We start from the raw sequence: 26,021 nt of genomic DNA, 5'->3' as shown, positions 1-26,021 counted from the left end.
TGAGATGAGACAAGCTACGACAGCTGTTTGGGATACACTTTGTTGAGAGGGTCCGGTCTTTCTCGGTACTGGAATGTGCGGGGCCAAATGTCCAGGCTTGGGGCACCTCGAGCAGAACCAGTATCGGATTGAGAGACCTCTCCCAAGTTATCCAGCAGGAGCACGAGCCAGAGCCGGACTACACTTGAATCTGGAGGTCCGAGCTTCACCCGAAGGCAGCACTTTTCTTATGGAAGGTGACATGGGACCGCCTTTCGACGAGAACAATGCTGAGCAGGCATGGCTTAGGAATTCCCACTGAGTGCGGGACGTGCGATGCTGACGAGACAGTGGACCACGTGCTATTCCAGTGCACTTAGGCGAGGTTGACATGGCAGTCGGCAGGGATTCCGCAGGAGGCCTGGAGTCAGAGGCTGTAGTTCCTATAGGTGATACGACAGTAGTTGGGCAGTCCGCTAACACGTCAGAAGGCCATTGAGCAACTTGCACGGCGCATCAAATTTGGCTAGCAAGAAACGTTCGTACGTTTGAAGAGCGCAGGATGTCACCGACGTTTGTTGCGGAGTATGCTCGAGTGCAAGCGACGAAGATCAGCCCCACCCCCTTTTCAGATGGATTTTTGATAGTACGGGACACCTAGAATTCCCTCTCTACTCAGGCAGACCCTCAGACGGTGTTCTTCACCTGGAAGCCCCCACCCTCAAGCTTTTTTAAGATCAATTTTGACGGGTCGGTATTGGATGGAAGTGCATAAGGACGTGCGGGCTTTGTTATACAGGATCCGTACTCTAGGGTAGTGGCAGCAGGCGGCTGCCAGGTGTTCGACATGTCAGTTCTCGGGCGGAGCTGCAGGCTGCCTAGGCGAGTCTTCAACATACAAGGCGGGTGCTGCAGACTAGTTCGGTTATCTTGGAGGGCGATTCGATTACAATGATCAGGTGGATTCAAAAGGATCCGAGGGGCGAGAGCATAGACCACCCCTTGACCTGGGATATAGAAATAATGACAAAGGATGGGGTGGCCTTCCAAGCCAGGCATGTATTTAAAAAGGCCAACAGGACGGCCGACTATATGGCTGCCTACACGGCTCACCACTCAGGGTACACTGTGGCCAGGGGAGAGGAAGCTGCCACGAGGCTCCGTGAGTTTGTATTTTTTGATTTTATTGGGTGTTTCGTACATGCATTGTATGATGAACCTGCCAAAGCAAAAAAAAAAAAAAAAAAAAAAAAAAAAGGAAAATGAATACCAACAGGTGTAAACCAAAATATGGTTCACAGAAGAATTGGAGGAACAATATAAAATTTGAAATTAAAGCAAGTAAGCGACGGAGAAAACAAGAGTAGTCGCGATGATTTACCGAACACATGGCGAAATAGAGGAAAAGGCATTACTCAAATGGCTAGCAGAGGAACATGAAGTTGTGGAACAGAAAAGAAACCCTTTTGGTTGAATACTCTTATGAAATTCTCAACTTGGTTTTATCTTTAATCCTTTTATTTTTGATTCATTAACTTTCAATCTTTCAATTCTTTTTAATTAGCTTTTAATCTTCAATAGTATAGATAACATTCCAGTAGCTAAAAATCCTCAAGTCTTTCTTTTTAATTCCATGGCATGCCCATAAAGTAATCCAGTCTGATCATAAACTTCACTTCCTCTCCATCCCATTTCAAAAGAATAGAGAAACAAATTTATTTCATTATATACCCTCATGATAAGTTTTTGGCTACTACTTAAATATTATTCATCTTATTTTTGTTCCATGCTACAAAAATGATATCATTTTTATTTTATTTTAATTTGTTATCATTTTTATTTAATTTTTCATTTTCAATTTATCCTTTCATTTTATTGTTTGCACATTCACTTAAACAAAATTTAAGATTATATATATAATACTTTATGTTGATTTTATTGTTTTTGTTCTACAATTTTTTTTTTTTTTGTTTTCGCTACACGCGCATTGCATGTACCGAGACTTGGAATTTACATATCCAACTTCCGAACAAAGAGTTTTAGAAGGAGCTTCAGACAGGAATATTCTCTGGAAAACAGTAGCAAAAGGCACCACTGATGTCTGAAACGTCCATTAACAACCAGTCGACAAGGAAGGTGAATTGCTTTCACTTTCTTTCAGGCATACCAGTTCATATTGTTGATTAAGCATTCTGAAATAACGATCACTAAAAGTAAAATAAAGCAAAAGGCTACTTGAAATTCAAATTTTTATTTTTATCAGTTAAACAACCGAATAGTTCAAAACACAAGCTCGAGGTAGTCTAACATGGATATAACTAGGAAAAGAGAAGCCTAGATTCCAAGCTAATCTGTAAAATGGTCTGATTTTCCAGGACAAAATAAACTTCTTCCACGCAAGCATTTACTTGATCTTCTTCTTAGGCCTCAGCTGCAAAAGAGTAAAATTCATTGTAAGACTGATTCAAAGGGCTGTTATGTTTGTCAGGTTTAAGAAAAACAGATTAAAACAAAAACCAAAACAAATGAGGGCCTCTTCAGTATTGCTCTTGTTTTCTATTTTTTGTTTTCAAAAGCTATATCAAGAAAAATTAACTAGACGGAGCAACATTTGACAAAACCCAAAAGAAATGAGGGCCTCTTCAGTATTGCTCTTGTTTTCTATTTTTGTTCCAAAAGCTATATCAAGAAAAATTAACTAGACGGAGCAACATTTGACAAAACCCTTTTGTTTTTCTGAAATCGTTTGTAAAAATATTTAAATTTTTAGGTAGTCAGAATTTAGTGCTTTTGAAAAAGAGTGAAAATAAAAGCAAGAAATTGCTTAAGTTTTGTGCAAATGCTATCTTTAATGTCAATCTCTGGTATTTTACTAATTTGCAGAGCAAAAACAAACAAACAGAACAGGCAAATTCCCGAAATGCTTCCTTGGATGGTTTTTATAAATACTATTTTGAAAATTTTGACAGCTCACAAAACCTCTATGAAAAAACAGATAACATGATTTCCAATAAAACCTATCGTATTTGCCAGCAGAACCAAAGCAGATGCATGCTACAGAAATAATGTTGACTACAGACATTAAATTGAGGGCCCAAGATTAAAATGAAATATTATCTACATTAATACTAACTGACAACCAAAACAGGAACAGAGCCATCCAGTTCATACATGAAATCAACTTCGATATATTGCAGGATAAAAGAACAGCGAGGAGGTTACCTGGTTGCTGTGGCCACACTTCTTCTTCCGGCAGTTCACAGCCCTTGGATGCAACCTTGCATAGCACCTACACAATTAGAAAATGTCAGATTCAGCTTATTTAAGTGAATTTTATTTTTCTATTTTTGACATGTCTCTGAAGATTAATAACAGGAAAGCACAAATAAGAAAATTGGGTTCAAAAATTCATGTTCTCCTGTTCATAAATATAGGTGAAGTAGGTCAGATTACTGGGAAGCATAGGTTGCAGCAGGCCAAGAATGGGAAGAAGCATGATAAAGAGTTCAAGAAATTGTTTTAGCTGGATTACATTTCCTTGATCAAGAATTCGGGCAACAACATAAAGTGAGATTTATGTGTCTAGTGCAAAATGAAGGTAGCCCTATGAAAATGGTCAAGAAACAATTGAGTTGGCTTAACAAAGATTGTGATCCTGGATAGAAATGCATGCCGGAGTTGACTCTAATAAGATAGAAGAAGAATAACTTGTTCATCATTGCTACAATTTAAACCAGAGCAATTAATCCAAAATGTCTTTCAAAAACAATAAAAGATTAAATGACGACAAAAATAAATTGAGTATTCGTTTGGGGAAGACCACCAAATTATAATGTTGAGAAAGCAACATTTGAAATCTACCACACTGGATGAGTGGATGCACAAAACACATCTAAAAAGTATATCCCTTTAGGGTTGGATTGGCCGGTGTCAAGCACTCGAAATAAATTTTGAGATCTGATTAGCAAAGACCAAAATAACCAGGTCTGCAAATAGGGATAGAGATCAGTTGTTTCATCTCATATATAACTGTAGAAAGGGGTTTGTACAATACATAATTTCAAGGTCTATGTATACTCCTGACATACATCATTATAACATGCATCTGCAAACTATTCCTAATAAAGGTAGCCAGAACTTGACAAATCCTTTGCAAATTGACAAACATTGCAGCTAAGCCACTTAGGCACTACCCAATCAGCAATTGCAGAAAAGGCCAAAATGAACTAGTGAATCTACAACTTTAACAACATAAACCTAATTGAGTTTAAAAATCTACTTCTGATGTGTGATTGGCAGTCAGAATATCAATAAGCATCATAATTAAGCTCACAAGAGAACTTCGCACATCTAATTGATTCATCACTCCTGCCACAAGTTATCTTACATATTTGGTTGCTGAAAAATAGATTGATTATCATTTAAAAAAAGTGAAATCAACTGGATGGTAGAGAGCTCTGGCATAATCAGATGTTCATAATTCAAAATATTGCAATTTAAATTATTATACAATCAGTCTGCATTGACATACAATTAGCAGGTCAGAATATCAATTAGCCTCTAAATTGAGTTCATAAGTACACTTCACACATCTAATTGATACCACACCTGCCATATATTTTCTTATGTGCTTGACTGTTACAAGATACATAAATTGTCCTTTTGATGGATTAGACTATGTAGAATCAATTATTTAATAATTAGAAATGAAATAATGTTTAGGGCACTTGAATCATAAGCTAAAAATATTCGTCAACAAAACGTACAGATGTTATAGAATTGACAGGTCAGAATATCAATAAGCCTCAAAAGTTCAGCTCATAAGAAAACTTCGCACATCTAATTGATTCATCATCCCTGCCAAATATTTCCTTGTATTAATGGTTGCCAAAAGGGCATGTTGGTTATCCATGAATGCATCAGAAGATTTCAAAGCACTTAAAATAGAACTAACCAGAATAAAGATGTTCATTGAAACAATGGAAACACAAAAAATGAAAATATTTCTCCATTCCATCTAATGGGAGATCCAATAAATAAACTGACCAGCAGGTTACCAAATAAAAACACCAAAGATGGGCAGCAGAAAGCTACAAGCTCATCTTTGGGTTTTACTTTAAGGGTAAACCCCAAATGTCAAATTGAAACCTCCCAAACAAAATGAAAAGAGAAAGGTACCAAACAAGGACTCTTTGGAACCTGGGCATCAATGTTGCGTGGCTATGACTCGAAACGCTTCCACATGGCATACATAAAGGAAGGCGATCTTAAGGGCCACGCTAAATTGCCTAAAAGCAAACAATCAGAATCACCATCATGCTATCATAAATGCACTAATGCTGGTATCACCACCACATATAATCCTGTGCACTGACAAAATAAAGGCCAGAGCCAAGACACTGTGGATCCACCATACTTGCCAGGTCCCCATGGGAGACCTGGTAGAAAATCAAAAATACCATACCCTGCTCATAATATACATTCTTCTAGAGAAGAGCAGAAAACTAAACGAAATTATGAGAAAGAAAAGCAGACTGAAAATTTTATCCGAGCATAAAAAAAAATAAGTAGCAAAACTGAAATCCATTGGCAAACCTGTAGAAAAAGAAGAAAGTATGACTAGTGAGATGAATGGCAGCCAAATAAAGGTAAATGTACCAATAACAGGACATTCAAGTTTCAAATTTGATTTCACTACCTTAATATGCATTATCTGACCAAATTTTGCATTCAAAGTCTCAGACAACTAACATTTTAATTGAGGACAACAAGAAGCAGTGTTTCATTTACATAACTAGAGTAGTAACATGAATGATCCCAAATATATAACATAAAACAGCTTGAAGCAACAAATATACAACAATATTGAGAAAGCAAAAGTCCATAAATAACAGTAACTATACATTTAAAAGGCTTGATACTAAGTTTTATAAGCATCAAAACAGTCACAAAACATTTCAATCATATTTGGATCCTCCTGGGTTTAATGTACAAACTGGCCGCATGTTTCGCCCGTGAAAATCAACTGCCATTAAACCCAAAGCAGGTGACAAAGTTTAGGCAAGCCTAGATATTCGGACCTATGGTGACCTTCACAGCACATGTAAAGCATGCAGGCTATATCCCATAGTTCCAATAGCACGTTCGACTTTTTCTTTTCAACAAGGAACATCATATGCTAACAAACATGCCAACAAATCCATAGATCTTTTTTAGTATAGAAAACGAAAGAATTCAATATAGACATATAAAAACATGGCAAACACTTCATTTTAGCTGGCCAAAACAAAAATAAGTTCAAAGGTGAAAACTTTGGTCCAGAAAGAGGGGTGAGAGAGAGAGAGAGAGATTAAGATGGCATACTTTCGGCAGATCATTTTGTCCTGGTTGTACTTCCTGGCCAGAGCCATGAGAGAGGGCTCTATGATCCCTCCCCTTAGCCTCAGCACCAGATGCAGCGTCGACTCTACATCACCAAATCAGCCAAAATACTCGTCAGAGAGAAAACCCTACAGATCTGGAACCAGCACATACGAGAGAGAAATTGGGGACAAAAAATTAAAACCTTTCTGGATGTTGTAGTCGGCGAGGGTTCGTCCATCCTCAAGCTGTTTCCCGGCGAAGATCAGACGCTGCTGGTCCGGCGGAATGCCTAACATTTGGACAAAACGATCATTAAAAAATAAATTAAAAATTTGAAGATCAAACAGAATCGTTAAAATTTCCAGAAAATAAGACAAAATTCGTAAAAAATGAACTGGAACGAAGCAAAGGGGGAGGGAGGGAGGAGGAGAAAGAGACCTTCCTTGTCTTGGATCTTGGCCTTGACGTTGTCGATGGTATCACTACTCTCGACCTCGAGAGTTATGGTCTTCCCCGTTAGGGTTTTCACAAAGATCTGCATCGTTCCAGAGACCCCTCGCGCCCTCGAGCCTCTTCACTTCTAAACCCAGGAATGAGAGCCACGGCGGTTCAGTTTTATAGGCGTAGTCCACTTCGCCAATCTAGGGTTTCATTTTGTGGCGATGTAATGACGAGATTGCCCCTGTTTAGCTCTTTGAGCTTCCCGGTCTAGACCGCCCGGTCGAGGGACCACACCATAAACCGAATGAGGCCCAAAACACAACCCAAACAAACCCACTGGGGTTAAGTTATGGGCCTAGCAACAACAGGTCTTGATGAAAATTGGTTTAGAATTATCAATCTGCCAACTTTGGACACATCAGGTTTATTTGGGATGCACACCAAGCTTGTTTGGTTACTCAATAAGTGGTATGAGGCTCCACCTATATCTCTCTCTTCTTCCTCATCAAGTCATCCTTCCCTCTCCACTCGTCCATGATGCCTTCCTCCTCTTCCCGGAGTTCCTTTGAATCTTAGTCTTGAAGGCATCCATCCTAAGTGTATATCATATGGCCATGGATTGTGTATGTTTTGAAAACTATTGTATCAATTTGCCTAGAGGTATAAGTTGGGTTGTTGTTGGGATGTATTAAGGAAGCTTAAAGTATGTATCAAAAACTACTGAGTGTGTATCACTTAGACACATATATATATTGTATATTGGTAAATATAATATTCTGAAAATTGTATATTAGTTTGCTTGAAGATATATTGGATTGGTGTTAGGTATGTACCCGAAAAGCTTACAATATATAGATCAAAATCCATCGAGTATGTATCACCTGGACATGTCTATGTACTAGTGAACAAAATATTTTGGAATTCATGTCTGGAGGTTTATATTGGATCGCTACTAGGTATATATCAAAGAAGCTTAAATAATGTATCAAAAATCCCAATGTATATTACTTGGGTATGTATTATGTATTAGCAAACATGATGTTCTGAACTATGTATTAATTTGCATAGAGGTCTATATATATACTGGTGAACACAATCCATGGCTATGGGGAGAAAGGGATTGTATTTTGGAGAAGGAGATACGGATTCGAGGGGGAGAAGAAAAGTATCACAGATGAAAGGAGAAGGAAGGATGGCTTGAAGAGGAAGAAGAGAAGGATGCCGGTAGATAGCCTCATGGACGACACTTCACATATTTCTTTATTTTAAGTCACGAGATGGACGGACTTTGTTAGTAGAAGGAGTCTCGTCCTGCTTTAACTCTTCGGTTTCTACTTTAACATGGATGCGATAGGATGCATGGCAAAAAAGGAACACTGCCCCATATGATCTTCTTTGGTACATGCACTAGAGGATTTTTGTTCCTCTTTTTAATAGTTGTTGTAGGATGCCACTAGGGCTACGCTCCACATGTCACACCTTATCTTGCTAGGGTGTGACCACCAATCAAGATCCAACATCTCTCGCTTAAATATGCTATGACAAGGTGCACTTGGAGAGTTATCAATGACTCAGTTGGCTATATTAATGTCAACTCTTATCCACAACTACCATGGATTGGCATGAGATCATGGTTAGGCCTATACAGGGCATGGTGCAATTGGTTTAAATTTTCAACCGCACTTTTTTTAAAAAAAATGGAATACATTGTCTATTTCTTGAATAGATACAACCATTATAATCAGCATATAAGAGATTTAAGAGCTGGGAAGGAGCCATTGTAGAGTTCCATAATATGGTCCTAGTTCAAGTGTGAACAATGAGAGCCTATGGTAGGGTAAAGTAGCATTGATCATCACACTCAGAATATTTATAAAAGATTGGAAAGAAAGATCTCATGGATTTGGGTTTAGAACCTCGATTTCAAGTAAAAGAGTGCAGCAAGTCAGACCAAATGTCACAGTTCAGGATGGGACACGGACTACGACCCAAAAATTAGAGCAAACAATAGCCCAAATAGTCAGTATGATTAGCCACATAAACTACAACCCAATAAGCCACACTATTTACTTCTTGATGGACATGAGTCATCTCAAAAGAATGAAGAGAAGTAATCATTTGCTAATAGTCCTGCACTAAAGGATGAGACTGAATATCTGGAGGTGTGGAGGCTGATAACCACCTAATAACTGTCAAAAAATTTCCCTCCAAGATAATTTGCGAGGCTTCCAAAGTTTTGATAGCATGTGTCAAACCTTTCCATGTTATATGAAGTTTAGCCATAGGAACTGTAGTATCAAAACCCTGCAGCACCTACAGCAATGAGAACACCTGTGGAATTTCTATTAATAAAACCCCAACCACCATAAATACCTCTATTCTAGACACTACCATTGAAATTGATTTTGAGAAAACAATGGGGCGATGGTTTCCAAGAGAAATAAATCACTCGAGGGATTGCAGAGCCTAATGAAAAAGAGCCACATATTTTTCTTTCTATTAAAGAGTTGTTTGCACCATATATCTACACACATATATGGGCCAGTGGGCCAACTGAATCAAGTTAATCATATGATGAGTGCACCCAACAAATAGATTGGATATTATCAAGGTTCAATGCCAGTTCTAGGTGGGAGAGATCCACTTATCTCAATTTTGAAAATGTAAACAGTTAGAAGGGAATAACTAACCACTACATGTAACTATATAAGAAGATGGGAGGGTATGAAAGAAAGTTTATAACTAGAACAGGAGACCCTTTTCCAAAATAATGAAATCTCTTTTATGTTATCTTCTTTACTTTGCTTTAGTTTTTATAGTAGATTTACAATAGTTGTAGGAAGCATTCTGTTATCCTTGATAGTCCTTGAATTTTCAAGGCATTCAAATCCGATCTCATCTTCTTCAAGTTTCGGTCATAGGCCAGGGGCACGTTGCGCAAAGCTCCTCACTTTGTCATTTGCTTGGTATCCCAGTTTTGGCTTGAAATTAAGAGAAACAAGTTTTTGGCATACTTGATGGGACACTACGCAGAATACCGCTAAAGAAGAAGACTGATATTCAAGCTTCCATTATGTTGCAACCAGAAAATCCTATTGAAGATTCCTTTATTACGGAGGAGCAATAGGTTTTTAGGATGGTATGGATGGAAAATTCCCCACCATCATGGCAACCTTGTGCTTTTAGTAGTGAAACCCAATGAGGGGTATTTCCCAAACATAATTTTGGCCGGCACGAAGGCCAGCTTCCAATTATAGGATCATTCTGATGGGTAGTGGGGTAGATGTGCGACACCATCACATAGTTCAAATATTATTTGGACGAAAGTCAGAAGGATCTCTTGGAAGCATTGATAAGCCAATTTGCAACGGTTCTAAGACCGTTAGTTAGTCAATGGGAGAATTTTTCTATGCAAATATCCAAGCAAATTGATAGGTTGATTGCCATTTTAGTTAAGAATTGATCTTAACAGATGTCTTGCAACACATCCCTACATTTGCAGATTTTTGAAGGCACTCCCCAATTTACACGTCGGTCACCTGTCCAAGACTTGCAATATGGAATCATAAAAAATTTAGGATGGCCTCACTTGCAAAAACTTATGTTGTATGATAAAAGAAAGGCCGAGTATTATGTGGGAGAATCATTAGGATGGACTCCTACATATAGAATATCGATGTTCCTATTAGGCTGCAAGGTCCTGTTGTAAGCAACTACCTCAATGAGGTATAAGCCGAGCGTAACTACCAGTAGAGATCTTATTGGCTAGTACGGGAATGGAAGTAAGCTTGCGGTTGAAGTTGTGGTTAGTGTTGGAAGGAATCAAACCCATCATATGGAATAGATGCAGTTACGAATGCTATGGGGCAAGGAGTTTTACCCAACCCTTCAATTAATGTTAGTCCTGGAGGGGTAATGTGCTTCGGTGGATAACGCAGTACCGTATGCTAATGTTGGTGGATCTAGTTATCTATTGTAGCAAGCAAGTCTAGCGATAAGTTTGATACCTCTATCAAACTCAGCTATCAATATTTAGGGCCAATTGGGGTATCCACTGATTGATAATGTACTGCCTCAAGGGATGTACCTATCTGGTTCCACGCTTGTTTCTTAAATATAGAAAAAGAATTTTAATGTAACTGATGTCGACCCTTTTGTAATATATTGGAATCTTTTGTTTTAGCTGTAAATATACGCACCCCCACATCAATGCATAATGCACCAAAATTAGGACGATCGAAATCAATCACCATCAAATTTAGCCCAGTTGGCAGATTTGGTTAGAGAGCAACTCGACTTCCTGTATCGACCAGTTAATAGGCCAATTTATAGAAAGCCATTTCTAGAATCGTATGCCCAAGTCTATGAGTTTTCCAAAGGATATAAAGTGCCTGAATTCACTTGGTTTTCAGTGATGATGGAGTATCTATGGTGGAACATATTGGAAAATTTTCTATCTAATGTGGTGAGGCAGTGCTAAAGATTTTCTTAAGCTGAGGCTATTCACGAATTCACTTGTAGGTTTTATTTTTTTCTAGTATGTTAATGTGATACCCAGTATCTGGGCCCAATTCATTTGACCGGCCCAGAGTAATTAGCTCAAAGGAGTTGGCCCCAAAAAAAAAAATCAGCATGTACTTGGGAAGAAGAGGACTCCCGATGGAGTCTTCTTCCTCCCCAAGTTGGTCGGATGGAATCCGACTTTGGGTGAATTTTGGTTGCAACCGAGCTCTATTTAGAGCTCCCCCATCATCCCTCTTCCACTTCACCGGAGAACCCAGTCATCGCGGATTCCTCTTCGATTTCTTCTGCAGCCGTCGATTGTGTCAATGCCATTGCCATGGCCAACCGTCGTCGGAAACTAGGTAAGGACCCAGCCTCCCTTGAGCTACTCTTTCTCTCCTTTTTTTGGGGTCGTCGAGAGCCCCGATTAGGTCAGTGATTGCCGAATTTTTGGTAGAAAAGGATGATGTCCTATTTCTCCTATTTTGGTGGATCGATCGTTTTTCGTCTTGATTCTAGCTTGTTTCGTCATCCGCACTTGTCCCTCCCGCTCCCCGCAGTGGCTTATGGCCACTAGAGTTTTGGTCGCCGAGATGCTTCGGTTCTACGATTTAAGAGGGTTGGAACTCCTATTTTTGATCTGATGCCACTAGTCGTCACTGCTTGTTGCTGTCGGCTGCCGTCGGGCGCTACCCACAGTGGGCGGCTGTGAGTCTCTTGACTCAAGGCACCACCGCATCGACCCTCTGCCTCTCCTTTCTTCTTCCCTTGGCTAGAGAAAGAGATCATGTTCTCTCTTCCTCTCTCCTTTCTCTCTCTTCCCCACTTTTTCTCTCTTTATAAAGTTTCTATCTCTTGATTCATGGCCAGATATGTCGATTGATCTAGGTTGCTATTGACAACCAAACTCAGACCTTTGATTGGACCCGGACCGAGAGCCTCTCTATGAAGTTTTTCTCTCTATTTAGACTTTCTTTCTACTCTCTTTAGAGATGATAGACCAGTAAGATACTTCTCTTCGTGATTTTGGGTCAATCCCGGTGAAAGGTCCTGATCTAGGATCGTCGGATGGCATGTCAGCCCCTACCCTGGTGCCCGCCAAACACTAGATTTGATCACTCCGATCTTTGTTGAATCATCTATGCCCTAGTCTAAGCAGGATTCGATGAATTTCACTTGATCGGACCGACTGAGATATCTGGCACTCCTACTTGGTCAGCCCTGTGAGGATGTTAGAATTTAGAATTTTTATTTTTAAATTAATTTGATGAAATTCTAATGAAAAGTATAATTTTGGAATATTAGGCTCTAAGAAGAATTTTCAAGATTAATTGGATATATTAGTTAGATTGCATTCGCAAGGTAAGTAATGTAACTCTTTTGCCATTGACTTGAACCACAATTTGAGGTGAGGAATAATCAATAATACATGGATTGCATGTATAGTGTTCTATGATCTATCCTGCACATATCTTCTTTCCCATCAACAATGTAGAGTTTATCCTTGTTCACAGTTGGGGAGATGGCATACCCTCCAACCCTTCCTTTGAGAAGTTGATGCGGCTCTCCATTAGCCAAAGGTTTTTCATCAGAATCTTTATCTGAATCCATTTTCATCACTAAATGAACTGTGCAGGGCATTCCCCCTATAAAGCCTCTCATGTTTTTTTTAATCATGACCTTCTCGGTAGTCCTCATGGTTGGTTTTGAATCAACAATTTTGTCAACATACTCTATGCCTTGTTTGTGATTGTAGGCTTTTAAGTCAATCCCCATAAGTTGATCTTGCTGAGTTGTGGCTTTGAATTTTAGGACATCTTGCATTAAATGCCGGCTAACATGCTCTGCAGCTATAGAAATAGTAAGACGTGGATTTTATACCAACTAAACATGGAATTAGAGAAGCATCACATATGTAGAGGCCTTCATGCACTGCAACTTGATCAAATTTGGGTCAAAAACTCGACCTTTGGTGTTGCAAACGCCTTGTGAAGGATTTGATGCTGCATTGTGTCCTCCTAGGAGGTGGACTGAAGTACTCCGATACCTTGACATGAAAAGAATTCCTCGTAGTCTCTTTGTAAGATTTTCAAGTGGTTGAATTTTTCTAGGGAGATGAGGATTGGTGCGTATCTTTTTTGTTTCTATATCTAATACAATTCTTCTATTGGATGCATTGTATCCCATTTCATTGAGCACCACAACCTGGCTAGACTTCAAATCCATCAATTGCTTCAACTTATCAATTAATCCATGAAAGAACCAATAACTAAAGAATGTTGCAGACAAACAATATTTGAAGTGCTTTCTCTCTTGATGAGATGAGCATTCATTTGATTGGCTTAAATAGACAATATTATACGTTGTAATATTCTGTACATGGAATTAGAGAGAGATTGATGGATCTAAAACAGAAAAGAATAGAGCCGTTGAGAAGTTTCCCATATAGAGAGTGACTGACTAAGTCTTGTGAGAGATTTTAGGTATTGAGTCGTTGCAGCTAGTCTTCCTTATCTTGCAGCTGGTGTTCCTTATGAGGTAGGATTCTTTCCTTATTGCAGCTAGTCTTTCTTATGAGGTGGGATTCTTTTCTTATCATACCCCCTCAAACTAAGCTGGTTGTGGAGGTGATGAGAAGCCGCTGGGGAGGAGCCCGAGACAAGGGTTTTGTGAATAGATCCGCAACTTGCTAGTTGGAAGGGACATGCCGAGTTCGCAATCGACCCATAGCAATCTGTTCGCAAACATAGTGGTAATCTATAGCAATGTGTTTGCTATGTCCATAAAAAACTGGGTTGACAGTCATGTACAAGGCACTTAGATTGCACAAAAAAATCATCGGTGGGTGTCGTAGGGAAATATGGAGTTCTTGGAGAATGTATGTGAGCCAAGTAAGTTCTGCAACTGTATGAGCAAGGGCACGGTATTTTGCTGTAGTGTTGGAGCGAGAAACTGTTGCTTATTTCTTGGCACATTAAGTAATGCAGTTTGGCCCAAAAAAGGTACAATAACTGGTGGTGGACCGCCATATTTCCTTACACCCTGCTCATTCAGCGTCGGAGAAGGCATAAAGGTTGAGAGAAGTGGTCTGTTGAAGAATGAGCCAATGATGAATTGTGCCATAGACATAATGCAAGATGCGCTTGACAAGGCGTAGATGAGCCTCCGAAGGCTGTTGCATGAATTGTGATACAAAATTCACACTAAAAGCGATGTCCGGTCTTGTGACAGTGAGATATTACAATGCCCTCACAATGCTGCGGTACATGGAGGGATCTTTGAGGAGAGATTCATCCCCATTTGGTTTGTCCTTTGGATGCATAGAAGTGACTGTTGGCTTCCAATCTGCCATGTTAGCTCGCTGTAGGATTTCCATAGCATATTTAGCTTGAGACAAAAGAAGACCATTAGTAACAGGGGTCACTTGGATCCCTAAGAAATAATGTATTAAGATGCAAAATTCACTCTAAAAGTGATGTCCGATCTCGTGACAGTGAGATATTACAATGCTCCAACAATACCGTGGTAAATGGAGGGATCTTTGAGGAGAGGTTCATCTCTATTTGGTTTGTCCTTTGGATGCATAGGAGTGACTGTAGACTTGCAATTTGCCATGTTAGCTCGCTGTAGAATTTTCATAGCATATTTAGCTTGGGACAGAAGAAGACCATTAGTAACAGGGGTCACTTGGATCCCCAAGAAATATTGTAAGGGACCAAGGTCCTTCATTTCAAACTCGAAATTGAGAAGAGCAATATAATGATTAAGTAAGAAAATGTTGGAACTAGTGAATATGATGTCGTCAATATAAAGTAGTAAAACAAGGGTTGCATTGTGTTGGTGACAAATAAATAAGGAGGGGTCCTATCGGCTACAAAAGAAGCCATGAGCGAGCAAAAAATTGCTAAATTTGTCAAACCATGCCCTTGAAGCCTGTTTGAGGCCATAGAGGGCTTTAGAGAGTTTGCAAACATGATTAGGAAACTGGAGATTGACAAATCCAGGTGGTTGAACCATGAAAATAGATTTAGTCAAATTGCCATGTAAAAAAGCATTTTTAATGTCTAATTGACGAATAGGCTAGTTCTTAAATAGTGCAATCGTAAGAACAATCCTAATGGTTCCAGGTTTAATGACGAGAGAAAGTTTCTGAGAAATCAACGCCATCAACTTGGTAAAATTTCTTAGCAACCAACCTATACTTCAAACATTCCAGAGAACTATCTGAATTTAATTTGGGTTTAAAAACCCACTTATTTCCGATTACATGCATGGAGGGTGCTTTTAGAACCAAAGTCCATGTCTTGTTTTTTTGAAGTGCACGAAGCTCATCAAACATGATTTGTTTCCACCCTTCATGACGTAATGCGAATTTAATGGATTAGGTTGTGGAAGATCTGAGACCAGGTGAAGATTGGCATACCTGGGATTGGGCTTGCGGATGCCCAATTTAGATCGAGTAGTCATAGGCTGCTCAGTGAGAGCATAAGTAGCTGAAGGTGCTGGACAATCAAATGGCATTGCGTCTGACTTCGAGTACTCAGCATGCACCATGGGAGAATCTGCGAGGGGTTAGGCAAATTAGTGCAATAGTTAATAGGCGTGATAGATGATTTATCTGAGCCCAAGGGAGAGAGCCAGCAACGATAATCCGAGATTACTAGAGGCACACAGACAACATGTAGCAATCCTAGATATTTGAAGGGAAAGATACCTTCATCAAACGCAACATGTCGTGAAATATAAGTGCAACGCGTAGGAGGATAGAAACACTTATAACCTTCATGTTTTTCACTGTAACCCATGAACACACAGGGCAACAACTTCTAGTCAAATTTGTTTGAAGTATTATCCCAAACTAAAGGATAATATTTTGAACCAAATACACGCAAAGTATGATAATCAGGGTATGTACTATGTAAGCGATAAAATGAAGATTGATTATCAAGTGTCGGAGAAGGAAGTCGATTTATTAAATAGACTACAGTTTGGAAAGCTTCAACCCAAAATTGCTTAGGCATGCCTGCATGGAATAATATAGTTATCTCAAGTTCACGAATATTGCGATGTCGGTGCTCCACGACCCCATTTTGTTGGGATGTATGTGGACAAGAGATCTGATCCTTGATGCCTTCATCCTGTAAGAATTTCGTTAGTGAAGCATTAACAAACTCACCTCCATCCGTTTGAAGGATTTTGATTTTTTTGTCAAATTGCGTGGCAACATATTTATGAAAGATAGTGAAGACATCGCAGAACTTAGACTTGTGTCTAAGAGGCACAAGCCAAATATACCGACTAAAGTCATCAACCATTGAAACATCAAATTTGAACCCATTAACAGAATTCATGAGCGCAAGGCCCCAAAGATCAACATAAAATTTTTCAAATAAACCAAGTGCCTTGTCCAGAACGGGTAAAAAGGGTAATCGGTTCATTTTTCCTAACTGGCAGCTCTCACACAAAGCTTTCATGGAGGTACCAAAAATAGAGATAAGTCCAAGACACTTTAAATTATGAAAGACCCGATCATGTGGGTGGCCCAAGCGTGCATGCCACTAGTCCTTATTTGCTGATTGAAAACGGTTGGAAAAGAAGGCTTTGTGATTGGCACCGATAGAGTAGAGGTTGCCCCTTCTAGTTCCTTGCATTATTATTTGGTTGGTGGACTTGTCCTTGATACAAAAGCCCACACGAGTGAATTCACAAGCGACAAAATTATTGGATGTAAGTCTACCAACAGAGAGCAAATTGCATTCCAAGTCGGAGATTAAAAGAACTTCATTTAAGTGCAAACATGTCTTACCCTTACCTAGAGTGGCAGTGCCAGTATGTGTGATATGTAACAATGTACCATTGCCAACCATAATATTGTCATTACCCGTGTATGGTTTTAGATTAGTAAGCATAGCTTCATTGGAGGTCATGTGAGTGGACGCACTAGTATCCGTTGTTCAGTCGTATTCTTCAACATCTGTTTCTAGCGTTATGACAGAGAGAGCTTCACTGACATCTTTTTGCATGAAGTCGCAATTGAAGCGGAACCAGCAATCCCATACATCATGGCTCATACGATCACAGAGTTGGCATTGGACATTACTCTTTTTCTCACAGATTTGCTTATTGTCACATGATGATTGACCTGCAGTAGGATTAGATTTGGATTTCTGATTATGCTAAGGAAAACCTTTACTTTGTAAGTTGAAGTTTGTGTTTTTCCCTCTGCCCTTGCCATTGTTATTTTTATTTTTCTGGCCAAGAAAAGCAACGGGGTAGCAGCATCACGATGCCGAGAGAACAACCGAGTCTCGTAGCCTTGGAGAAGTGGAACAAGCTCAGGAAACGAAGGAGTTGGAGGCTTCAGCATTGATGTGACAAAGTTGTCATATTTATCACCCAAACCATTCAGCAACGAGAATGCCTTGTTTCGATCAGGCACAAGTTTTCTGATGGCAGCTAGACTGTCACAAATGCTTTTGAAGTGTCTGAGATAGTCATTGAGGGAAGTAGAGTCTTCCTTCTTTATGACACTCGGATGGAAGTCACGTTTCTGTGAAGTCTGCACATAAGCATCCTTTAAGGAAAGCCAGACTTGAGCGGATGTTTCAAGGCCAATTACGAGGCCAATTGCTTCTTCTGTAAGCATGCCAATAATCCATTCACGAAGGAGGACATTGTGTTTTTTCCAGGTAGTGAATGCTGGATTCACTGATTTGGATGCAGTAGTCGAACTAGCGGCTTCTGGAAGAAACTGGGATGGTTTTGCTACTTCACCGGTGAGGTACTGAAGGAGGTCATGGCTCTCGGCCAAGCTCGGTATCTACTCGCGCCAGAGCGGATAGTTGTCATGCTTAAAGTGCAACGTTACAAAGTTGGCCACGTTCACTATGATGGTGGCCATAGTTGAATCAAGAGAGAAGAAAGGTGTTTGCAGAAGCTAGAGTATGGATCTTTTCAAAAAGGAGAGGGGCGTGAGCCGTACAGCTCTGATACTATAAAGAACATTGCATACGAACAATATTTGAATTGCTTTCTGTCTTAATGAGATGAGCATTCATTTGATTGGCTTAAATAGACAATATCACACTAATATTCTATACATGGAATTGGAGAGAGATTGATGGATCAAAAATAGGGAAGAATAGAGCTGTTGGGAAGTCTCCCATATAGAGAGTGATTGACTAAATCTTATGAGAGATTTTAGGTATTGAGTCGTTGTACAGCTAGTCTTCCTTATGAGGTGGGATTATTTCCTTATTGCAGCTGGTCTTCCTTATGAGGTGGGATTTTTTTCTTATCAATAACCAGTGGGGCACCCTTAGGTTGTAATATACTTAAACAACAAATAAGGGTAAGCTGTTGGAAGCACTCCACTCTACACAAAAAAAAATCATCGATTACAGTATTAGAAAAATCTGTAAATTAATATTGTTAAAACTACATTTCAACAACAGAAAATAAAAAACCATGATGCATTTTATACCAAGTATTCTATCATGTCTAAGGAGAGGTTCATGGCAAGTAGGAAAGATGAACAAGGTAAGTTTTGCACAAAGTAGCTTAGTTGTGAAGGTAGATAGAAGACAAGGAAGGAAACTTCAAAGTATATTCACTAGGTGATTTAATTAGAGTAAGGAAAGGATCTAAACATGATAATTTGCTGCTTCCAGTTCCTCCAAGGGATTCAGTGAATGGAATTGGTTGTTAGTTTTTTCAAAGAATGGTCGGATCCTTGTTCTAGTTGATGGAACACTTGAGGCTCATGTTTTGTTTTGGTGGAGAGTTCTTTAGCCTTGCATGAGACAAATGAGTTCATAGAAACTACTCTTGTTAAATTCTTTAGATTCGGGTAGCAGATTAGTTGTGATGATGTGGTTCTTGTAATAACCCAAGACCTCACCCAAAAAGGCCAGCTAGAAGATATTATTTGAGTTCCTTAATTCTGTATAAGTACACATGATCCACCTAGCAAATAATCAATATGGGACTAAATATACGCCCGCACGGGTCCTCAAAGCTCTCTCTTTTATTTTCTCTTGTTATGTTTGATTAAAAAGAAAAAGATTCAGCCCATCTCGTCTATCATATGTATGGAGTTGAATCCAATTGCACTGCATCATTTTGATGCGTGACTCATCATGTTTTTTTTTTCTCAATCTCTTAGGAAACATCATATGCAAACTAAAACAATTTTCATCATTCAAACTAATCCTTGCCCTGTAGAAAAGGATAGAAGGATAGAAAGAGGGAAGAGTAGAACAAGGAAAGAAAAGAAGGGAAAATAGGGGAAGAAGAGAGGAGAGAGGATAGAGAGGAAGAAAGGGGAAAGAAGGAAAGAGAGAAAAGGGAGAAAGAGGGGAAGGAAAAACTGAGAGCTGATATTCCAAGCCATGCATCTTCCCAAAATCTAAATATTGATTCCATTCCTAGGGGAGAATCTTGTGCAATTCCAAAAGGCAGACTGTTCCTTTTATTTGTCTCTTCAAATGGGGGAGTGGGAAACCAAGCTTCTTCTAACTCTTATGCCAAGCTTTCTTCTGGAGTAATAGGAGCTTCTGAATAATTTACATCAAGATGCTTCAGACCTGGCTTTGAGTTCCCAAATCCATTTTGCTAAAAGGGTGCAATTCATATCCTTGATATATCTAATGCCAAGAGCTCCCTCTTCCTTGGATCGACAATCGCGGTCGGAGTTCGAAGACAGCGAAAGTGCTCTCTTTCCCTACCCATAGAAATATCCGTCTCATCTGATCAATCTTGTTAACATACAACCCATTTCAATTCGGTAGCTTATAGATGGACATCAAGTATGAAGGACTGCATTAACAAGTGTTAATCTTCTTTCCCAGGAGAGAAGTTTTTCTTTTTATGTAGCAAGTCTGGAGTTCATCTTTTTGAGGAGGGGCTTCCAACACCCTTTTGGAATTTTCCTGTCGTAAAGAGAAGTTAAAAACAGAAAAATCGCATGCAAATGAAGTTGACAAAGTAGTGCACCTCCAAACAAAGAAAACAGGATAATTTCTATTCTTAAAACTAACAGAATGTTTTTGGTTGAAATCAACTATTGAATGACAGGTTATTTTGCATGAGTACTGATCACTGGCAATTTTGAAAGATAAAAAATTAAAAAATCATAGTATACACAATGAGAATTTGAAAAGAAAACAAAAATGAAAGAATATTAGAGGAAATAGATAATCAACTAATTGTTACTTGCTGCTTCTTCCTCTTCTTCTTCTTTTTGTTTTCGGGGAATGATGTGGAATCTTTTTCTCTATCTAAACAATCCAAATACATGTTTAGTATTGTAAATCAGAATATGGATAAGATGTTCATGGCACATTGATATCAGACCTTAACCTACTGTTTATAAGGTATTCACATAAACATATACCCCTAATTAAATGCACTCATCCTAGTGATACTCTCTTCTCTTATAAAAGATGAAGAGAAGTGTAAAAGTCGAGGGATAGAGTATATTTACGATAAATGCAGGATAGATATTGAGGTCACAATTGTCCATTTCGTTCCTTGTTACGTACATTATTATGCATGCATAGTGCTCATGTTCTATACGTTGTTTATTCTTTTCTTCTTCCCGACTTATGACAACAAATTAATTATCTCAATCCATATCTGCATCATGATTTTTCTACTGAGACATATTGAGAGTAGCTCAAAGTTCAACAAATTTGCATTGGATTCAAAATCCTACATGACATCGAAAGGATCGATTTATTTATCTTGAGAAACTGCTTGTTAGCCTGACCTTTCAACTTGGATTTATCTTGATCTTTCTCGGTGGTTTGTATGTGGGTTGTGGGTATGAATTTAAGTAGATCTTCACAAAACAAAAAAAGGAAAAAGAAGAAAGAAATAGATCAGTTCCTGATAAATCAAATATGGATTTAGGTGGTCCAAATCTCATTATTATTTGTTAGCTCTTGGTTTATTTTCGCTGCCTGGATAACTTCCAAACTATCATTGGATACTCAATTTATTCTCCTTCCTCCTTTATTCACTGATTTATTAATTTCACTATCCATTCACAAATTATTTCATGATTTATTTGAGAATTGTTGTTAACATATAGTGGTCTCTATTTTTGTTAGTGGCTTTATTTTTACTATTATTTATTTTTATTACTTATTATTGCCTGATTGTGCATAAACAATTACACATCACTAGGTTTACTCTTTTTTTTTTAAAAAAAAGGTTTGTGGCTACACATGTTTATCGGGAGGCAAACTATGCTGCTGATTGAGTTGCCTCTTTTGCTGCTCATCACTCGAAGGGTTTTATCTGGGTGGACCACATGTCTGCACCAGAGCCACTTTGTAGTCTTTTATTTTTTGATTTTGTTGACCGCATTTATACCCACCGGATGTGATCTGCCGTTGTACTAAAAAAAAGAAAAAAAAAAAAGCCTGACTTCCAAATATTTGAGATTTTTCTGAATTTAAATGATTACCCCCACAGTTCTTCTGAATTTTGAATCCCTGCCCCTAGCTGCCTTTTTCCTTTTGGTGTCTATAAATGCCACCAAACTTGTGTATGCAATAGTTTGGAAGATCCTTGCTAATAAATCAGGTACAAATGTAACTTGAACAAATTACCCATCAAGAAACAACAAGTAAAATATATACATATAAATCTTCAACATTGTAGAGGGAGAACAATTTTCCAAGGGGGAGACCTTCATATTCTTAAATACTTGCAATCTGAACTGATTTTTGGAGGGCTTGGAGAAGGCTTCTCATGATTCTTTGCTCCCCTGGAGGTGCTCGATCTTTCATTGGCCCATTCCTGCTGGCTCGAAAGAGTGGACCGGAGTCATCTGTTGCTGGAAAAACCAGGCAGTCTATGTACACGCAAACTTCGGTCTTTCCATCATCAACATTTATGAATCCCAATCTGGCTCCTCCTTCCACTTTGTCCACCTGGTGAGACAGCTTTTTATTATTATTAATGTGTGATTACCCTTGTGCCTAAAGGGATTTAATGGATCAGTATCATATATCAATCAATAAATAAACAATATCATAGGTAATGCAATCCTAATTCAGTTTCTTTTTTTTTTTTTTGCTTGAAAAATAATCCAGTATCTATTTGTGAAACATAAAAGGATTAACTGGATCATTGTTTTTTACTTTAGTCATCAAATGTAATATGGATGACAAGTCAAAATAATGCAAGAAACAGTTTTAATTTATTGTAGAGTAAACCTAGAACCTCTAGTTGCAAAGTAGAAGGGTAGGACCATCGGGTCGTAAAACCCCAATCAAAAGCCGCAACAACCGAATATACAAAATCACAATAGTTTTAATAAAACAAGCAAAGATTTTTAAGTTTTCTTTGGTATCGTTGTGGGAGATACCACTGTGGGGATTGATGTCGGAGATAGCATTTGCATAGAACTTCCCTCTTTTCTTGCTTCTATTTTTTCTTTCTTAATGCAATAAATCTTTTCCGCCAAAGCTCTAAAAGTTTTACCAATAATTTTTAAAAATCAAAGGGCTTTATAAAGATATTATAAACTCTAGTTTAATTTTCTATATGGATTTTTGAAAACAAAAACAATACCAAGCAGGTCCATAATTTTTAATATCTGTTAACCTGATGCTAGTTCAGGTAGGAAACCTACAATTGGCCTTGCCAAAATTTCCAACGAGAAGGTGGAAAGGAGAATTTTTGGTTTATAATGAAATGAAGGCTAACCTTGAGAGGGACTGGAAGTGGTAGATTGGCTCCTTGGCACAGACTATTAGCCCACTGTCACAAAAAATACATCATCACAAAAGGCTTAGCTTAATTCTCTGCATATGAACCTCTCATTAGCTGAACGAAAACTGAATGCAGTACCTGAAAGAGTAGGGTCTCAAACCGGGCAATATCGGTGTTTGGAGGCAGCTTCATGGTCCCCAAAGAAACTCCATCATCATCATCATCGGCGGCCTGGCCCGTGCCATCCGTCACCGGCAAGGCCTTCGGAGGGGCAGTGCGCAAGGAAGCTCGCCAAACCAGTCTCGTTGGTCCAGTCTTACTGAGAGAAAAAGCACCGGTGGAGCTCCGACTTCGCGAAAAAATGGAGGATTGTTGTTGTGATCTGTGGCAGCAGCATGCAGAGTGGAGGTGTAGGAGCTGCCGTGCAGCTGCCATGGTGCGTATTGTGGAGAAGAGTAACCGTTGTGATTTCAGTGATATATGGCTTGGATAGGCTTTTGCTACGTGCATGCTTTAGCCTCACATATAAGGTGGGAATGGATAAGGTGGGAATGACTTGGGTTGTGAGCTTCAGCTAATTGTTACATGGTAACAATTCGCACCTGGGGATTTTACATGAGAAATTCCCAAAACAAATATACATTTTACTGAAATGGAACAAATATACACACACAAAATATAATATGCACACCATTCATCATCAAAATATCATGGTAATAAGGCGAAATGACTAAAATAATATGTTGGGTTCAATTAGATTTTTATCCTCCTAATCATGGTCTGCCGTACCGATCCGGTCTGGCCTAGAACCGGTACATACCGGTCCGGCCTGAGACCGATACCGGATCAGCGTGAAATCCGGTATCAGTAATTTATTGTTGAAGAAGCGGTACGGAACCGGTACGGGACCGGTACGGGACCGATCCGGGATGCCACCGGTACGCCGACCGGTACCGGTGCGGCGGACATTGCTCATAATAGTAAAATATTAGTATACTTGCCCAACATTTCCCTGGTTTTAATATCTACAGAAAAAACTCAGAAAATATCAGGATTGCCAAGATAACCAAAATGAATATCAGAATATATCTCTGATATTAGATGAAATGGTCCAAGAAATTATCAGTTTAGGTTGGGTCGAAAATCGTCGCTAACTAATTTGCTAATGCATGCTTCCTAACATATTGTAATGTCCGGGCCCAATACAGACTAGGCCCAATACTGTAGGGCCCAGTTTGAGGGTATTGGGCCAGGATGCAGGGTTAGCAGGCCCAGAAAGAATAGGCCATAATCTCCCGCCTGAGGGCTGAAAAGACAAGACCACCAGATGGCCAACGGAGAAACCCCCACCGGCATGCAAAACAGGAGCCCGCCACCTCCTCCCCCTCGGCAAATGAGCTGTGAGCTGGCCTGAGGAGGAGGGGCAGCTGGTGGCTCCCGGAGCAGTGAGGAAGGAGAGAACGCCACCTCTCCTTTGGGGTCAAGTCATAAGCTCTGTATTTAAAACCCCTAAGATTTGCTAACCCCGAATTGAATGTACCCTCCCTAAACCTCTAACCCTCTGGATCTACTGCACCAGAGAGCCAAGCCTTGGAGCTGGAGGCGGAAGGGACCCTGCAGCCCTAGGAGAGGAAGGAGGGAGTTGCCGAGAAGGAGATACTGCCCAACTCCAGTCAACCGAATCAAGGTGAGGCTCTGTAAGTAGGTCTCTAGGCAAGGACAGAGTGGAGGTACCCCTCTGTGGGGTATTCTCCCCTCTGTTTCACTGATGAAACAGAGGGGAGGAGACTGGCACAGAGAAGAGGAGACCGGCACGGGAGAAAAAAAAAAAAAGAAAGAAAAAAAGAGAGAACTTACCTCGGACCACGGCCTTACCTCGTCGTGGTCGGAGCCGGTGAAGACCCCCGGAGGAGGTCCGGCCTCGACCTCGCCTCCCGGCCCTCCCCCTCTTCTCCGGCATCACTTCGGAGAAGGGAAGAAGGGGTCGGCCTCCCGCCGTTGTTGCCCGAGGGAGGAGAACCCTTTCGGCCGATGGATCGGGGGGCGCAGCATCTCCCCGGTCGACTGCGAAGGAGGGAAGGCGGCCGGGAAGGGGCTTCGGCCGGAACAGGAGGGAACCGGAGGCGGAGGAGGCCCCCTTCTTCGCCCGTGTCTCTCCATCTTCCCCTTCCTCCTGTCTCTTCGTCTCCCCCGCTGGCTGCCTAGCGGGTCGGATCCAAGTTCGGATCCGAAACCCGTTAGGCCCAAATAAATGCAAATAGGTTTGGGTGAGCCCAATGATCCAAGCCCAATCGAATTAAACGGGTCGACTAAGCCTGATTGATGTTGGGTCTGAACCCGACCAAGCCTGAATGAACCCAAAGTAAGCAATTGGGCTAAATGTGAACCCAATTAAACTCAATTCAGCTGGGTCCGAACCATGTTCATAACAGGTTGACCCCAGCAGGCCCAATTAGCCCTAAAACAGGCCCAGACCAGGCCCAATTAAATTGGCAGAAGGCCAAATTGGCTAGGAAAAAGTGGACTTAACCACAAATCAGGCCCAACCTTTCCCTTAGAGGCCCAATCAGGCCTGGTAGACTCAAATTTACTTAAATTGAGCTAAAATTTAGGATAAATAGAGGATAATGCAGGTCTTATATGGTTCTAGGAATTAAAGACCCGCCGTCTGGACTCAAGAATTGACAACAACTTATGGTAAGTAATCTGTCTTAATCCTATCGTAGATCTTGTATTACGTTTTATAAGATGAACCAGTGTTTTTTTATACAAATTGAATTGTATGCATGATTAGTGAAGAATGTAAGTAACCTGTCCTAATCCTGTTAGGGATCATGTCATGTTATTAATGTTTCCTAAGCATTTATTTTAAGAATATATATTTCATGCATGATATGTTACAATGCATAAGTAACTTGCATGATCCCAGAAGCTATGGCTATGTATGCGACATGATGATACTGATATTTTAATCATGCATGTAAGTTTATAAAGTCTTAGCTAGCCCAGAG

General features: G+C 39.8%; 2 protein-coding genes and 3 non-coding genes across 5 annotated transcripts; all 5 read right to left on the bottom strand.

Moving 5' to 3' along the window:
• Positions 1 to 2,211: 2,211 nt before the first annotated feature.
• LOC103718877 (ubiquitin-ribosomal protein eL40 fusion protein) lies at positions 2,212 to 6,952 on the bottom strand. Its single transcript, XM_008807877.6, has 5 exons — positions 6,781 to 6,952; positions 6,545 to 6,631; positions 6,343 to 6,445; positions 3,202 to 3,268; positions 2,212 to 2,410 (listed from the first exon to the last, which is right to left on the bottom strand). Exons 1-5 carry the CDS (start codon positions 6,881 to 6,883, stop codon positions 2,384 to 2,386), a joined length of 387 nt encoding a protein of 128 aa, XP_008806099.1. The 5' UTR covers positions 6,884 to 6,952; the 3' UTR covers positions 2,212 to 2,383.
• LOC113463514 (small nucleolar RNA Z266) lies at positions 4,270 to 4,356 on the bottom strand. Its single transcript, XR_003387856.1, has one exon. It is a non-coding gene; the product is annotated as a small nucleolar RNA Z266 (small nucleolar RNA).
• Positions 4,511 to 4,596, bottom strand: LOC113463513 (small nucleolar RNA Z266). The gene has a single exon (XR_003387855.1). It is a non-coding gene; the product is annotated as a small nucleolar RNA Z266 (small nucleolar RNA).
• On the bottom strand, positions 4,757 to 4,845 carry LOC113463512 (small nucleolar RNA Z266). Its single transcript, XR_003387854.3, has one exon. It is a non-coding gene; the product is annotated as a small nucleolar RNA Z266 (small nucleolar RNA).
• Positions 6,953 to 21,905: 14,953 nt separating the features above from the next.
• On the bottom strand, positions 21,906 to 23,577 carry LOC103718878 (uncharacterized). The gene is made up of 3 exons (XM_008807878.6): positions 23,149 to 23,577; positions 23,005 to 23,058; positions 21,906 to 22,226 (listed from the first exon to the last, which is right to left on the bottom strand). Exons 1-3 carry the CDS (start codon positions 23,518 to 23,520, stop codon positions 21,993 to 21,995), a joined length of 660 nt encoding a protein of 219 aa, XP_008806100.5. The 5' UTR covers positions 23,521 to 23,577; the 3' UTR covers positions 21,906 to 21,992.
• Between the last annotated feature and the right edge of the window lie 2,444 nt (positions 23,578 to 26,021).

The sequence above is a fragment of the Phoenix dactylifera genome, chromosome 12, assembly GCF_051530095.1.
Source record: "Phoenix dactylifera cultivar Ajwa chromosome 12, Ajwa_hap1_PhDact_Kaust_v1.1, whole genome shotgun sequence".
Classification (NCBI taxonomy): Eukaryota; Viridiplantae; Streptophyta; class Magnoliopsida; order Arecales; family Arecaceae; genus Phoenix; species Phoenix dactylifera.
This window is presented reverse-complemented; position numbering and strand designations above follow the sequence as displayed.

Bases quoted from the DNA above. Each gene is read 5' to 3' on its own strand.
- LOC103718877 (XM_008807877.6), bottom strand. From the start codon at position 6,883: ATGCAGATCTTTGTGAAAACCCTAACGGGGAAGACCATAACTCTCGAG. The intron at 3,269-6,342 runs GTATGCCATCTT...CTAATTGTGTAG, and splicing joins GACAAAATGATCTGCCGAAA to GTGCTATGCAAGGTTGCATC. The intron at 2,411-3,201 runs GTAACCTCCTCG...ACTCTTTTGCAG, and splicing joins AGTGTGGCCACAGCAACCAG to CTGAGGCCTAAGAAGAAGAT.
- LOC103718878 (XM_008807878.6), bottom strand. From the start codon at position 23,520: ATGCACGTAGCAAAAGCCTATCCAAGCCATATATCACTGAAATCACAA. The intron at 23,059-23,148 runs GTACTGCATTCA...TTTTTGTGACAG, and splicing joins TTGAGACCCTACTCTTTCAG to TGGGCTAATAGTCTGTGCCA. The intron at 22,227-23,004 runs GTTAGCCTTCAT...CTGTCTCACCAG, and splicing joins CACTTCCAGTCCCTCTCAAG to GTGGACAAAGTGGAAGGAGG.